Source organism: Ammodytes marinus (genome assembly GCF_949987685.1).
Source record: "Ammodytes marinus genome assembly, chromosome: 10".
Taxonomy (NCBI): Eukaryota; Metazoa; Chordata; class Actinopteri; order Uranoscopiformes; family Ammodytidae; genus Ammodytes; species Ammodytes marinus.
The window spans coordinates 585,418-599,114 of record NC_137214.1 but is presented as its reverse complement, the minus strand read 5'-3'; the positions used below and the strand labels follow the sequence as shown (position 1 = coordinate 599,114).

The window sequence follows — 13,697 nt, the reverse complement described above, 5'->3', positions numbered from 1 at the left end:
TTTTCGGAACGTCAATATGGGAAAAGACTGACTCAAATCAGCCCTGATGACCACCTTACACCAAACGATTGAGACGGGAGCGCACCACAACTCCAGTAAGACTCTCACGAGACTCTCTGCGACAGTGAAATCACATGAGAAGTCGTTTGGTATAAGGTCGGCATAAGACAGATTGGCTCCAGTGTTCAGTTCAAGTCATCTATTGATGATATTGGCCTAATGGATCATCAGGGGATTACCCAAATGTTTCATCTTCCAGAGACAATGCATAACGATATTAATGTTATCTTGTTAGGATTTGTGAAAAGATCTTGGTCTACTCTGCACCAAAGTATTGGACACCCTGACATGACCGACTGACTGAATATCCAATGTAATGCATGGCAGCCTGTTTAAATATATTCAGTACTAACATCTCCATTAAGCAGACATTTATTCTAAACTTCGATTTCGGTGTTGTCACCTGTGATGTTATAAATGAGTCAGACATGGGGAGAACACGTGGTCATTACCCTGCTTGTATACAGGGTAAAGTGGGAAAGCAGTCTTCCAATTAAATCCTCATACAACTTAATGTTGAGTTTTGGAAACAGAAATCCTGATAGTTAATTCTTGGCCTTTTTGAGTCAAAAGGTAAAGTCACAAACTAGTCTGTCTCCTTTTGCTTGCTTCTCTGTAGCTACCAGATGTCGAGTGTTGAAGCAGCTGCGAGTAGAAAGTGCCCCCATAGTGAACAGGTTTGATTATGCTCAGTGTAAGAAGCTGGACATGGAACAGGTCCTGGATCAGATACTGAAAATGCCTCCTGAAAGAAATCGCATCATCTACATGCGCCCCATGCACCAGGTTGGTAATCTGTGATGTTCTCTCCGTTTCCTCAGAAACCGAAAATTGACCATGGATGTATTACGAGAGTTCGATACGCTGGCTCCGCTTAGTCTTGCAGCCAATTTGTCTCGTGGCACTGGCAACTGCTATTTGTGCAACTGGAGTTCCACTGCAGCGGAAAAGCTCAATTATAAAATTTGATTAATTGAAGGTTTAATATTTGTAAAATGTTCCCAGGGATTTGGAAAGCTATTTAAAGTGTAACTTCTATGGGCCCACACAGCTAAAGAAACTCTAAAAGGGAAAATTCACGGATTTTCAACCTTACCTCATCAATCATAATATCCTTTGGGTCGCATTATATCCCCGTGTATTTTTTCAACATTGTCCATTTTGCGGGGACCAAGCGGGACAGAGCTTCAAAATTCCACTCACCAGTAACGTTTCTGTGACGTCTTTAGCGAGAGGAAGAGCTCGTGCGGACTACAGCCCCGAGCACCTACCTCCCCTCCCTGTGAATCCAGGGGGCGGGCTCTAAATGCTTGTGCGAACTAAAACAAACCGTCTGTCCGTGACAGTTGGGTTTTGGTTCGCACGTGCATTTAGAGCCCACCCCCTGGATTCACAGGGAGGGGGGTAGGTGCTCGGGGCTGTAGTCCGCACAAGCTCTTCCTCTCGCCAAAGACGTCACAGAAACGTCACTGGTGAGTGGAATTTTGAAGCTCGGTCCCCGCGAAATTAACAATGTTGAAAAAATACACGGGGATATAATGCGACCCAAAGGATATTATGGTAGAAGGTTGAAAATCGGCAAATTTTCCCTTTAACTACAATGTGCACTAGTAGTGGAGCAGCTAACTGCTTATTTTCGTCAGAATCTTTCAGTTGACGATACAAGCGTGAAAATTGGCATAGACAGAGCGGAATGCGTCATAATCAGAGGCCACGCCCATCGTGGGGGAAAACAATACACAGCGCTCCATTCACTTTGTATTGAATGACATCTGTATTCTGCAAACAGACTTAATAAAAACTTAATACGACATGCTTTTCACAAATCGTGTTCTTTAAAGCCACAAATCTTGTCTGTCTATACGAGCTGTTTTTGTGAAAAATTATTGAGTAATTTTCAATATTGAGACAAAACTCTTACTTAATGTATGCTAATGTTAGCCTTCTGCTGTAGGCTAACCCTCACATATACTCCATCCTTGTTTGTCAAAGTTACATCCATCCAGGCTTTCTGTTAATTCCTTATTCCTCTTCCTTAATGCTGATAGAAACAGCAGGCATCTTAAACGTCCAATTTCTGTCTCAGTGATGGATGACAAACGCGACTCGTTTAGACCCGCGGCAGACGGTACAGAGCCCGAAGTCACTTCCCATGAATGGACCTGAGTCCGTGCCGCATACCCTGAGACTTCTACTACAACTGAACGTGTATTAAGTGTCGGGGTCACAAAGTTTTCCTCCACTTTAGTCATGTAGGCTATTGATCCTGGCGCCTCTCTTATCCACCGTTTCCTTCGTATCACGGCTTTTTCGTTTTAACACATTTTTTACATTTGAATAACAAAAGCTTTTAGGCATGTTGTGACCGGTTGGGATTCTCTGATAATGAACAACTCAGACGCAAAGTGCATCGCCTCTGCTCTGACATGTCACATATAGAGAGGGCGCTGTTTCCCGCAAGGTCGGACGGGACAAAAACACCTCAATATTGAAAATTACTCAAAAAACTTTCACAAAAACAACTCGTATGGACGGACAAGAGTCTTAGCTTTAAAGAAAGTAAAGTTTTTTTTGTTAAATGGATTTTTTATTACGTTTAAATTAAGTTTGTTTGTAGAATACAGGTCTCCTTCAATACAAAGTGAATGGAACGGTGTTCAACGGTTTCCACCACGATGGCCGTGGCCTATTTCAGGCACTGTCTCTATGGGTCACTTGACACGAAAATCGTCCGAGACATTTGAAATTGTGAATTTGAAAATTTCTCCTAGAAATGTACTGGGTTTTTTCATAACATTTTTTATTTATTTTTTTCTTTGTCATGTGACCATGGAGACTGCTCATGACAATTTTCATACTTGTATAACAAATTGAAAGATTGAAGCACTTCGCCGCTCCACTATAGGCAGCACTAAGCGTTATAAAACTTGGAAGTTTGGAAACCTTGATTTATGCATTAGATTAAGATGTGCCTCATACTTTCTTGAGTATTATAATTAAGAACATTGGTTTAGTAACTTATCTGACGTCAATATATAAGATCAATATGTTTTTAAAAAAAACATTTAGATGTTTTTTCAGTTGCTTGTAGAGATGGATTAGTTTTATAATGTAAAAAAAAAAGCATGGAACACATTTATGCACGTGTTTTATAGTTGAGTCTTCCAGCACAGTTAATTTAGCAAGGATTTTAATTTGAAATAACTGGAAGCCTTGATTAACAGTTACCAACAACTGCTGATTTTAGTTTTCAACCATTTTACAAACACCATATACAGTATATAGGGAATGAAGGTACGCAAGTTTTACCCATTCCATAGTGTTAATTTTTTTTTACTTCTACACTATATTATCTGTCTTATGTCCCTTTCCAATGTTATCTTGCCCTGAGTGGAAAACTCCTTTCTCTTTACTTTGCTGGCTTTACTCTTTTCAGATTGACTCGGTAGCATTGGAACGTCAGCTTTTCCAGGGGCCCTATCCTTATCACATTGCTATTGTGCACGAGTTCAGCAACCCTCCCAATATACGCAACAAGGTTCGCGTTCGCAGCTGGATGGATACCATAGCCAACATCAGCCAGTGAGTAATGTCTTTGATTACAGTAAACACAAAAGTGTTTGATGCCGATTTGTCATTTCTGAAGCTACAATGTGTGGACTAATTATGTCTAACAGTGAACAGAAGTGTTGTTTGCTAGTGTGTTGTTACGTGGGGGGGATCCATTCTACGATGCATTGCGCTTCTCTTGAATGATTCAATTCTTGATTCAGATAAGTTAATAATCGTAATAAAATTATTTAATTTTTTTGTTAAAGAAAATAGAACTGAATCGATTTAGTTTTTACATACTTCCATATAGTGTTGAAATTAGGGGTGGGAATCTCTTGGCGGCCAAAGTGCCACTCTGGATCTGCTAACCAATCGCATAACGTTTGGTCGTGACGTATGTCATGCGCCAGCTTCTGACTACAACTGAAACTGGTGCACCACCTCAACGTCATTGTTCTCTCTGTTCGCTGATTGGGCCGGTAAAAATCTACCGGAGAAAACCCACAAATATACTGCGGACCCAGACGGACTACTGAAGGGAAATGAAAATTGAGTTGAAGTAGGTAGCGGGCAGCAGGCCCCCAGGAGCAGTGCCGCCTGGCTCAGTGCTCAGTGGCCAAGCCTGGTATTAAAATAGTTTTGGCTGGCTGTGGACGGGTGGTAAATTACATACGAACCCAGAATCAGATATTCCCGTTCACTCCAAGATTCAATTCAAGATTCAAGAAAACGTCACACAGGAATGTGTCTCCGCAAAAATGTTCTGGATATCAATCAAAGGCTCATACTTATCTTTAGACCGTCATGCGTTAGGGGCGTGTTTGGCACCCACTATGCGGAAGAAAATTCTGATTCTGTATGTGGTGCTGTGCCAATGAGCTGTTTTCATAGGAATTAATGGGCGCCATTAGGGCTGTGCGATATGGTGATATACACTCAACAAAAATATAAACGCAACACTTTGGTTTTTGCTCCCATTTTTCATGAGATGGACTTAAAGATCTAAAATTCATTCCAGATACACAATTGTACCATTTATCTCAAACATTGTTCACAAATCTGTCTAAATGTTTGATAGTGAGCACTTCTGCTTTGCTGAGATAATCCATCCCACCTCACAGGTGTGCCACATCAAGATGCTGATCTGACATCATGATTAGTGCACAGGTGTGCCTTAGACTGTCCACAATAAAAGGCCAATTTGAAATGTGCATTTTTTTTCTTTATTGGGGGTCTGGGGACTCAGAACCAGTCAGTATCTGGTGTGACCACCATTTGCCTCATGCAGTGCAACACATCTTCTTCGCATAGAGTTTATCAGATTGTCAATTGTGGCCTGTGGAATGTTGGTCCACTCCTCTTCAATGGCTGTGCGAAGTTGCTGGAGACGGCTTATGGTGGAGAAATGAACATTCAATGCACGAGCAACAGATCTGGTTGACATTCCTGCTGTCAGCATGCCAATTGCACGCTCCCTCAATGCTTGTGGCATCTGTGGCATTTTGCTGTGAGACAAAACTGCACATTTCAGGGTAGCCTTTTATTGTGGGCAGTCTAAGGCACACCTGTGCACTAATCATGATGTCAGATCAGCATCTTGATGTGGCACACCTGTGAGGTGGGATGGATTATCTCAGCAAAGCAGAAGTGCTCACTATCACACATTTAGACAGATTTGTGAACAATGTTTGAGAGAAATGGTACAATTGTGTATCTGGAATGAATTTTAGATCTTTAAGTCCATCTCATGAAAAATGGGAGCAAAAACAAAAGTGTTTATATTTTTGTTGAGTGTATATCGTCTGACGAAACAAAAACGTCTATCTTTTCATTTTATGCAATATTGTTTATTTCTTTATGTTGCAAATCCCACTCTTTAGGACACAAACTATACATGTAGCTCGCAGTGAAGTTACTGTTAATTAAACCGAAGATTTCCTACAGCCTAACTTCACATTAAAAGCCCTTAACTGGTGAAATGTGAGAAATCAAAGTCAACTTTGACTTTTATTTTGAAGCAGAAACACTTAGCGCTTCCATCACACTACTTCCGCCCGACCACACCAGACTTTTCTCGCTTGTATGATAATCAAAGTTCATTTCGGACACTAAAATCCATCAGTAACAGACCTGTCTGTGATTGCATACGTGTAGACGAGTATTCCATAAGGAGAGGATCATATATCCCCGCTGACAAGAGCAGTCGAACTGACGTCACCCGGGCAGCGCTCGACAGGCTCGCAGGGGGATAGCAGCCGAGCTAGCGAGCTGTTGTCCCCACGGGCTGTCGCGCGCTTCCCGGCTCGCAAAAATGCGTGGCTCGGCTGCTCTCTCGGCGGTGAGAAGCTCCTGCGCTCCCCAGGGCGGTCACCCTCTCCGCGGGGTGAATTTACAAGGCACCGCAGCCTCAGCTAAAGAGCATAGCTCCATTAGGCTAATGAGCTAAGCTAAGGAATCCACCAATTCAGTCAATTCAGTGCCCTGAAACCCACACGGCCCAATACTACTCAAATGTCACATTTTTCTATTTTGTTGAATGCTTCACAATGTGCGTTTTAATAAAAGCTGAAAATAATCAAATATGGGTAAATACTTTATTTGTTGAGTTATTTATATTAAATATTTATTAATTTAATTTACAGAAAATATGCTATATCGTCAAATGTATCGTTATCGGGATAAGAAATTTCTATATCGGGATATGAGATTTTGGTCATATCGCCCAGCCCTAGGCGCCATGTTTTAATCTGGTGTCCATTTCTTTATAGGTCCATGGTGGGCGGTGCCAGGCTAAGTAGTCTATAGAGCAAAACCAAAATGTTAATTTTACTCAACCATAAACCTATAAAAAGTCAAACCAAAGACACTGAATATTTGGAGTGGTCTCTTATTTTTTTCCAGAGCTGTACAGTATATACATGTGAGTTTGCTGCTCAGTTTGCCACTTCCGACTTTTGTGATGAACATTAAGGACAATCAACAGATTGATTACCTTCTCTAATAATTTATTAGAAGAAAAGCTTTTCTTGAACTGTATGAACAATGCAATAATCAATGCAGCTTGCATTTCAACACAATATGGAAGTATGTAAAAACTAAACCGATTCAGTTTTATTTTCTTTAACAACAACAACAAAAAAAACTCAAATGTATATACAGCCCTGGAAAAAAATATTCAGGGTCTCTTGTTTGACTATTTATAGGTTTATGGTTGAGTAAAATTAACATTTTGCTCAGTAAACTACTGACAGTATTTCTAACAAATTCCGGAAAAAAATTGTAATTTAAAGCGTTTCCATTCAATTATATAGAGATAAAGATTGAAGAAAAATTCATACTGGTCTCTTCATTTTTTCCGGAGCTGTATATATTTTCGAAAATCACGCATGGAAATGTACATAAAAAAAGTAGTTGCATCGATAATCGGTCTAGAATCGAATCATTGACGTCTGAATCGGAATCGAACCGTGAGGTACCAAGAGATTCCCACCCCTAGCTGTTACTGTGGTGACAGCAGCTGTGGTCATGGTTAGGTGGTTGCTAATTTGGTCTCTCTCCAACAATGGATTCATGCAAAAGCATTGTGTTTTAGGGGCCCTTTACGCGGTGAAAACGTGACAGATTTCCCCTTTTTGGTTTCAAAAGTTAACCCATTCAGACACAATTTATTTGAAATCTTCACTCGTACACATGTTTTCAGAGAAAACGGGCCGAAATCGCTGTAGTAGCCAATAGTCAGCGGTGACACTTAGCCTAGTAGATAGCTCTTCCGGTACAATTTGATGCATAAAACCTTACTGTAACCGAAAATTAATGCCACTAACGTTCATAAAGCGGTTGGTGTAAACTTAGGGTTTCAAGTATTGTAAATGACAAGGTTTCTGTCCTCTTATTGAACTCGTGAAAACAGAAGACATGCTGATAGTGAAGGGGCTTTGTGAGCGGCTACCTTCCTGTTAGGCGTACGTCAAAATAAAAGTCAACTCACGTTTGTCCAGTGAAATGCTATTAATGTTTAGCCAGTGAAATGCTTTTACTGTGTCGCCTTAATGCTCCTTTTGTTTGAACAGTAACTTAAGCGCTGCGCGCTGATCTATAGATAGTGTTTTTTTAATGTAGAGAGAGCTGTGTCCCTGGCATATAGGTGGTGACACACGTTTAGTTTGCTAGAAAAACCGGCAGAGCACAAATCTTTTCCCAGCCAAAGTGGTGGGTGGTCTCATAACTTACTAATCGCTTAGACTAAATTGGCGAGTGTTATATTTGAGCCCTGCACGAAACTCTCCGCTGATCACAGTGATGGTGCCGCGGAGACAGCGTGCATGTTATGTTGTCTTCTAACTTTATAACTCGCATGTGGGTATTTTGACAGCAAATATTATAGACTACGCATGTGTGAAGTGGAGCCGTGACGTCAGCGTTACCAGGGAAAATGGTTTCGCAGTTTACAAGATACCAAAACAGTTGTGTTTTCCAAAGTTTCTTCCCTGGGAGTTGATCTCAGAACTTTGCGGTTTCATGCCTGCGTTTGCTGTTTTCATGTGAATGATATAGTGCAGGGGTTCTCAAACTTTTGATAGCTGAGTGCCAATTTAGGAACCCAACATTGGACCGAGGGCCGCCGAATGGCCAGCGTCTTTGCATTTTTAAAGTTTACTTGTATTGGTCTGCATCCAATAATGTGTAATTAACACATTTTAATTAATAAATGAAGGGCTAGGTTTCATTTCAACATTGGGGGGGACACATTAAAAGCGGGGGTCTGGGGGTTGTCCTCCAGAAAAATTTGAGGTTCGAACACTTAATTTTGTGCATTTTGGTTAATTTTTATGCAGTAATTTGTGTCTTCTGTATTTATTAATGGTGGACTAGTTAAGGAAAAGACAACTAGCTCCCATGGACACACATCTAATGGAATATAAATCAGTAAGGCACTGAGACATTCTGTATTGCATTCAAATATTTATTCTACTTTATTGTTCAAAACTTTCTGCACATTGAAAACGTATCACCTTTTGGAGTGTTTTTTTGTAGGACTCACTACTCATGATGCAGCAGTGTTAACTATTATGACACTATACATTGGAAATAAACCGGGTGGGCTATCAGCAGTCAACTAGGCAGATAGTTCCATGGCTATCAGCAGCTAGCTAACGTTAGCTTGTTAGCTAAACTTTAGGCAAAAGAGTTAGAAACCAGATAATGTTAGCATCCATCCTTAGTAGGGGTGTGCACGTGTACACGTGTACACGTGTAACCGTTTGTAAATCATAACTGTTTAGGAAAAATCAATAAACGAAAACCGTTTTTTTTTTTTTTTTTTTTTTAATTTCAATTTTCTTTTTTTTTCAAAGTTTTTAATTATGTTCTGGAGACACGCATTTATTAATTTTACCTCACTAATAAAGTCATTGGGGATGATAAAAGGTAGTGTGTGTGTGTGTGTGTGTGTGTGTGTGTGTGTGTGTGTGTGTGTGTGTGTGTGTGTGTGTGTGTGTGTGTGTGTGTGTGTGTGTGTGTGTGTGTGTGTGTGTGTGTGTGTGTGTGTGTGTGTGTGTGTGTGTGTGTGTGTGTGTGTGTGTGTGTGTGTGTGTGTGTGTGTGTGTGTGTGTGTGTGTGTGTGTGTGTGTGTGTGTGTGTGTGTGTGCACACAAACACATACGGGGGGAGTCGCCGTGCTGGGGCTCGTCTCACAGCCACGGAAGAGAGATGAAAGATAACCTAAATATTAAAGTTACCCGGTTGACGTGAACTACGCTCGTAAGTAGCCCGAACTTTATAACACCTGTTCAACCTGCATACACGTGGACATGTAGAAATCGTAGAAATGTGCGATAGGCTATTAATCAGGAAATTAATGAAGCGCGATAATGACGCCGCACATGACAGCCAGGCGAACGTGTGTGTGAGTGTGTGCCATGGACCTATTATAAGAGGTTTGTAAACCATAGAAAGTATATAAAAACGAGCGTGGTTCATGTCAACTGTGTGTTTACAGGCGAACGAACGCGTGTGTGTGCACGCGCGCCCATAAAAGACGGCGGGCGCACGAGGACAATGACGTCACGGTTAACCGTGTGCACGAAAAAAAATCCGTCGTGTACACGGTTAGAAATTTTTGTAAACGTTCACACCCCTAATCCTTAGACACTTGACCTAATCTAATTCACCTTGAAGGTAAGAAAGTGCATCGTATTGGGCTTGACAAGCTCACTATCTAACAACTTACATTGGGACCACTACACTGCCTGCTGCTCTGCGGGAGGCTGACCAGCCGTCTGCAACGAGAGGCAGAGGCCAGCCGAACTTCGCAAGTTTAAGATGGTACGGTCCACTGTAGGGGTGTTATTATTAATAATTGGGGAATGAATGTAAACAATTAGGAGGGATATTTAAGTGTTTTGACCCCTGTACTGTTCTTACTGTTACGGGGGACGCATCCCCTCCGTCTGTTTCAATTAAAAAAAATAAAATAAAATCATAATTCAATGCCAGATATGTTTCCGCGTGCCGCACTTTGAGAACCACTGATATAGTGCATCCGCGAAGTATTTTCGCAGATGCACCGTTTCGTGTTTTCGTATAAACAGCACCCTAGTGTGAGTGGCCCCTTAGTGTTCCAATGGGTGATGTAGGTTTGTTTCTGATGTGTTATAATTTGGTTGAGTCTATCTGATATGTTCTCAGGCTGGTACTGAGGCAAAGCAGAGGGGGAACCTGTCTGTGGACAGAGCCTCAGGATCAGCTGAGTGACGGGACTGTTCATCTCTTGGCTTTGCAGGGCTTTGTGCTGGAAGGATTGGGGGTCACTTTGTTTTAGGTGTAGCCAATATTTAATTGATCGTTTTTTGATTTTTAATAGTAGTGGATACTGGCCTAAATCAGCTCTGCAGGCGTTGTCGGTAGTTGTCCTTTGTTCCTGCAGAATGCGTTTACAAGATTGGATGTTTTTCCCCATTGGTCAAAAAGTTTGTTTGTTTGTGGGCCCCACACTTCACTTCCATAGAGCAAGATGAGTTCAATTATAGCTTGAAGTAGTTTGAGCCATATTGGAGTCTATTTGCCAGCCCATAGAGCCCCATTGTGAACCCAGATATGTTGAATACACCAAAGTTTTATGTTGAAATGAAATGTAAAGTAGGGCTGGGCGATATGGGCTATAATCAATATCTCGATATGTTTTGAGTATATCTCGATACACGATATATATCTCGATATATTTCAAATCTCCTCTATTTGCACTTTACTTTAGTATTACCATGTAAACATCTGGTCAATGATCAAATTCCTTCGTGATTTTCTCTACTTATGACATCTATTGCAGTATGTCCGTCCTGGGAGAGGGATCCCTTACTTTGTCGACTCTCCCTGAGATTTCTTCAAATTTTTTAATCCCGGTAAAGGGTTTTTACTGGGAGTTTTGTCTCAGCCGAGCTAATGGTGTAAGGGCAGGGTGTCATATTGTATCATATTGTATGAAATGTAAAGCCCACTGAGACAAATGTATTTGTGATTTTGGGCTATTCAAATAAAACTGATTTTATTTGATTTAGAGCACATCCTAAATGCTCAATTTAATAAATGTTTTGCATAACATCACACCAGTAATATGATTTAAATAGTCTCTGCAAAATGTGTCTGCACTAATGATGCATTAGGCTACATGAAACAACATCTCATTTATATTCTTTAGTGCTTTCCATTGGAACAATTTGAAACTTGCACATGGCAAAGAGTTTGCTGTATCCAGCACTATTTTATTTGGAAACAAATGTGTATTTTTCAATCTACTTTTAATCTGTAAACTGGGAACATTAATTATGACTCATTACAACCACTTACTTATTGTTTATCACCACTAACCCCCTGAAGATAGCAGCATCACTTTACATGCAGAACAGGTTTTGCTCCATAATAGTATGTTTTATTTTATAAAAAATACAGGCACATTTACTTTTAATAGACTTTTAGTTAATTGTTCACAATGAACGGTGTGCACCTCCCAGTGGCGTGCACAGGTAGACCTGAAGTGGTGCTGAAGCACCTGCCCTTTTCCCCTGGCCCAATCAAGTGCCCTTTTGGGAAAAAAAAAAATCTGAAAGTTGGTTTTTTATTTATTTAATTTTTTTACAGTGTATGTGGCCCATTCCGACATTATCATCTATAAATGCTCAACGATTAAAAACGTTTGACAATAATGCCCCAATAAATATGCCCCCCTCCTCCTCCGCACACACTTCCTTTGTCAACGTGAATGCGCAGAGTGGACACAAACGGAGGCGCGTTGCCGCAGCAGTTCACAGCTGCTGCACACACACACCTACTCCCCGGCCTGCCCTGCCCTGCCCTGCCCTGCCCCACCAGCGAGGTAACACATACATGAATGGAGTCAAGGGTGTATTGTTTGCCCCCTAAGCCTCAGTTGCCAAGCTATAACTTGCATTTATTTGTCTCTGTTATAAAGTAGCCTCTATCATGCAGCGCCACACAGCTGAGCATAAATTAGCCGACTGCTTAACAAGCTAGCCCAAAAAAAAAATAGATATGACGTGATGAACACAACTAATGTCGGCGGAGTTTGTCATTGGTGCAGCATGTGAATCTATCAGTATGCTGAATATTTAGTGTTGTTTAGGTTTACTTTAGGCTATATAATTAACACATGCAGTAATTTATTTGCTAAATGACAAACAGGCAATTCCCAATTGCAGTAGCCTTGTGCCTGGTTGTATGTAACCAAGCAGTCTTATTTTATATGGTTGGTCTCTTTTTATTTACAAATCGCAGTATAATGCCTAGAAAGGAGAGGTTAAAATGAAAAAGAAAGGGAGCTACCGCAGGCAGCCCAGGGGAGCAGCTCTCTGCTCTCCTGGATGAAAGCATCCACCAGCAGCAAGGAGGAAGATGAAGATGAAAGGTCAGAGTCAAGACCAAAGTCATGTTAACTGTTCAGGGCCTTTTAAAGCTCAGATTTTAATGTTGAACTGTTCCTCAAATGTTATTGAAATATCTTAAAAGCTGTCCACACATGTTATTTTAACTACGCAAAGTGGGTTGGTGGTACTAAATCAGTCATGAAGCTATATAAGCTAATTATATTATTTTGTCCCAACCATAAGTTATTTCTATGTTACAAGACTTGCAGTAATCTTGTATTTACCTTAATAGGATATTATTAGTACGGAGATCAGGGGCCTAACGAAGACTTCAAAGAGAGAATTCGGGATAAGGGATTATTTAAAAAAACAGTTTTTTTTCAAACATGCACATTTTTTCTTTCTGCTTTTTGGTAATTCTGTGTCTCCAAATTATTCCAGAAAATAGTACTAAATAGCCCACATTGACACAGGTGATTTAGCCGTAGCTTTCTTCTCAAAGTGCACCAGATTGATGAATTTTACTTTAAAAGGTTAACATTTTTCTTCCCGGACCCCCCTAGAAGGTCCAGGGTCCCAAACACAGTCTCCCAAATTCCTTTGAGAAACACTCTATGTGTGGCCGGGTATTAAAAGTCATTATAGGCCTGGGGGGGATTTTGTACAAGTACCCTTAAAATGATTTGGTCATTCATCGATAGAATATATATTGTGCCCTTTTTTTTACACTGAGCACCTGCCCCCCAAAATGTCTGTGCACGCCACTGGCACCTCCCTTGGTGCTGCCATGGACCTATTATAAGAGGCCGATCATAATAAATGTACTGCCGTGGTTGTGTAATGTCGGACCAAAAACTCATGTGAAGTCGGAGTAATCGTCCGCCCCCCTGCACTCGTTCGCCTGTGTAGCCTACTGAGCCAACCTCTCATAAGGTCCATACTGTGTAGGGCGCCTGCTATCGCCGTCATGCGCGCCCGCCTCCCCCGTTCGTTCGCATGTGTAGCCTTTTTCTCATAAGCATGGACCTTAAAAAAAAGGTTCATGCCATGTACAGCAGCCGCCATCGTCGTCATGCGAGCCCCCTCCACCCGCTCGTTCCATGGACATATAAAGAAAGGCTTGTTCGCATCTCATAGGAGCCGTCTCGTCTTTTTTTTCTCCCCTTCTCGTTGTTTTCACATAGCGGTAAAAGTAAACACACATACAGT

At 41.1% G+C, this 13,697-nt stretch overlaps 1 protein-coding gene across 4 annotated transcripts in view; it reads left to right on the top strand.

Annotated features, from left to right (window-relative positions):
* The window catches only part of fbxo38 (F-box protein 38), a 157,552-nt gene that overhangs the window by 112,660 nt on the left and 31,195 nt on the right, over positions 1 to 13,697 (top strand). For 3 of the 4 annotated variants that reach the window (XM_080035578.1, XM_080035577.1, XM_080035579.1), the window contains exons 17-18: positions 680 to 846; positions 3,497 to 3,642. In XM_080035578.1, coding sequence (XP_079891704.1) covers positions 680 to 846; positions 3,497 to 3,642 — 313 coding nt within the window. Of the gene's footprint in view, positions 1 to 679; positions 847 to 3,496; positions 3,643 to 13,697 lie in introns of those variants that run through there. The other variant, XM_080035580.1, reaches the window with a different exon arrangement.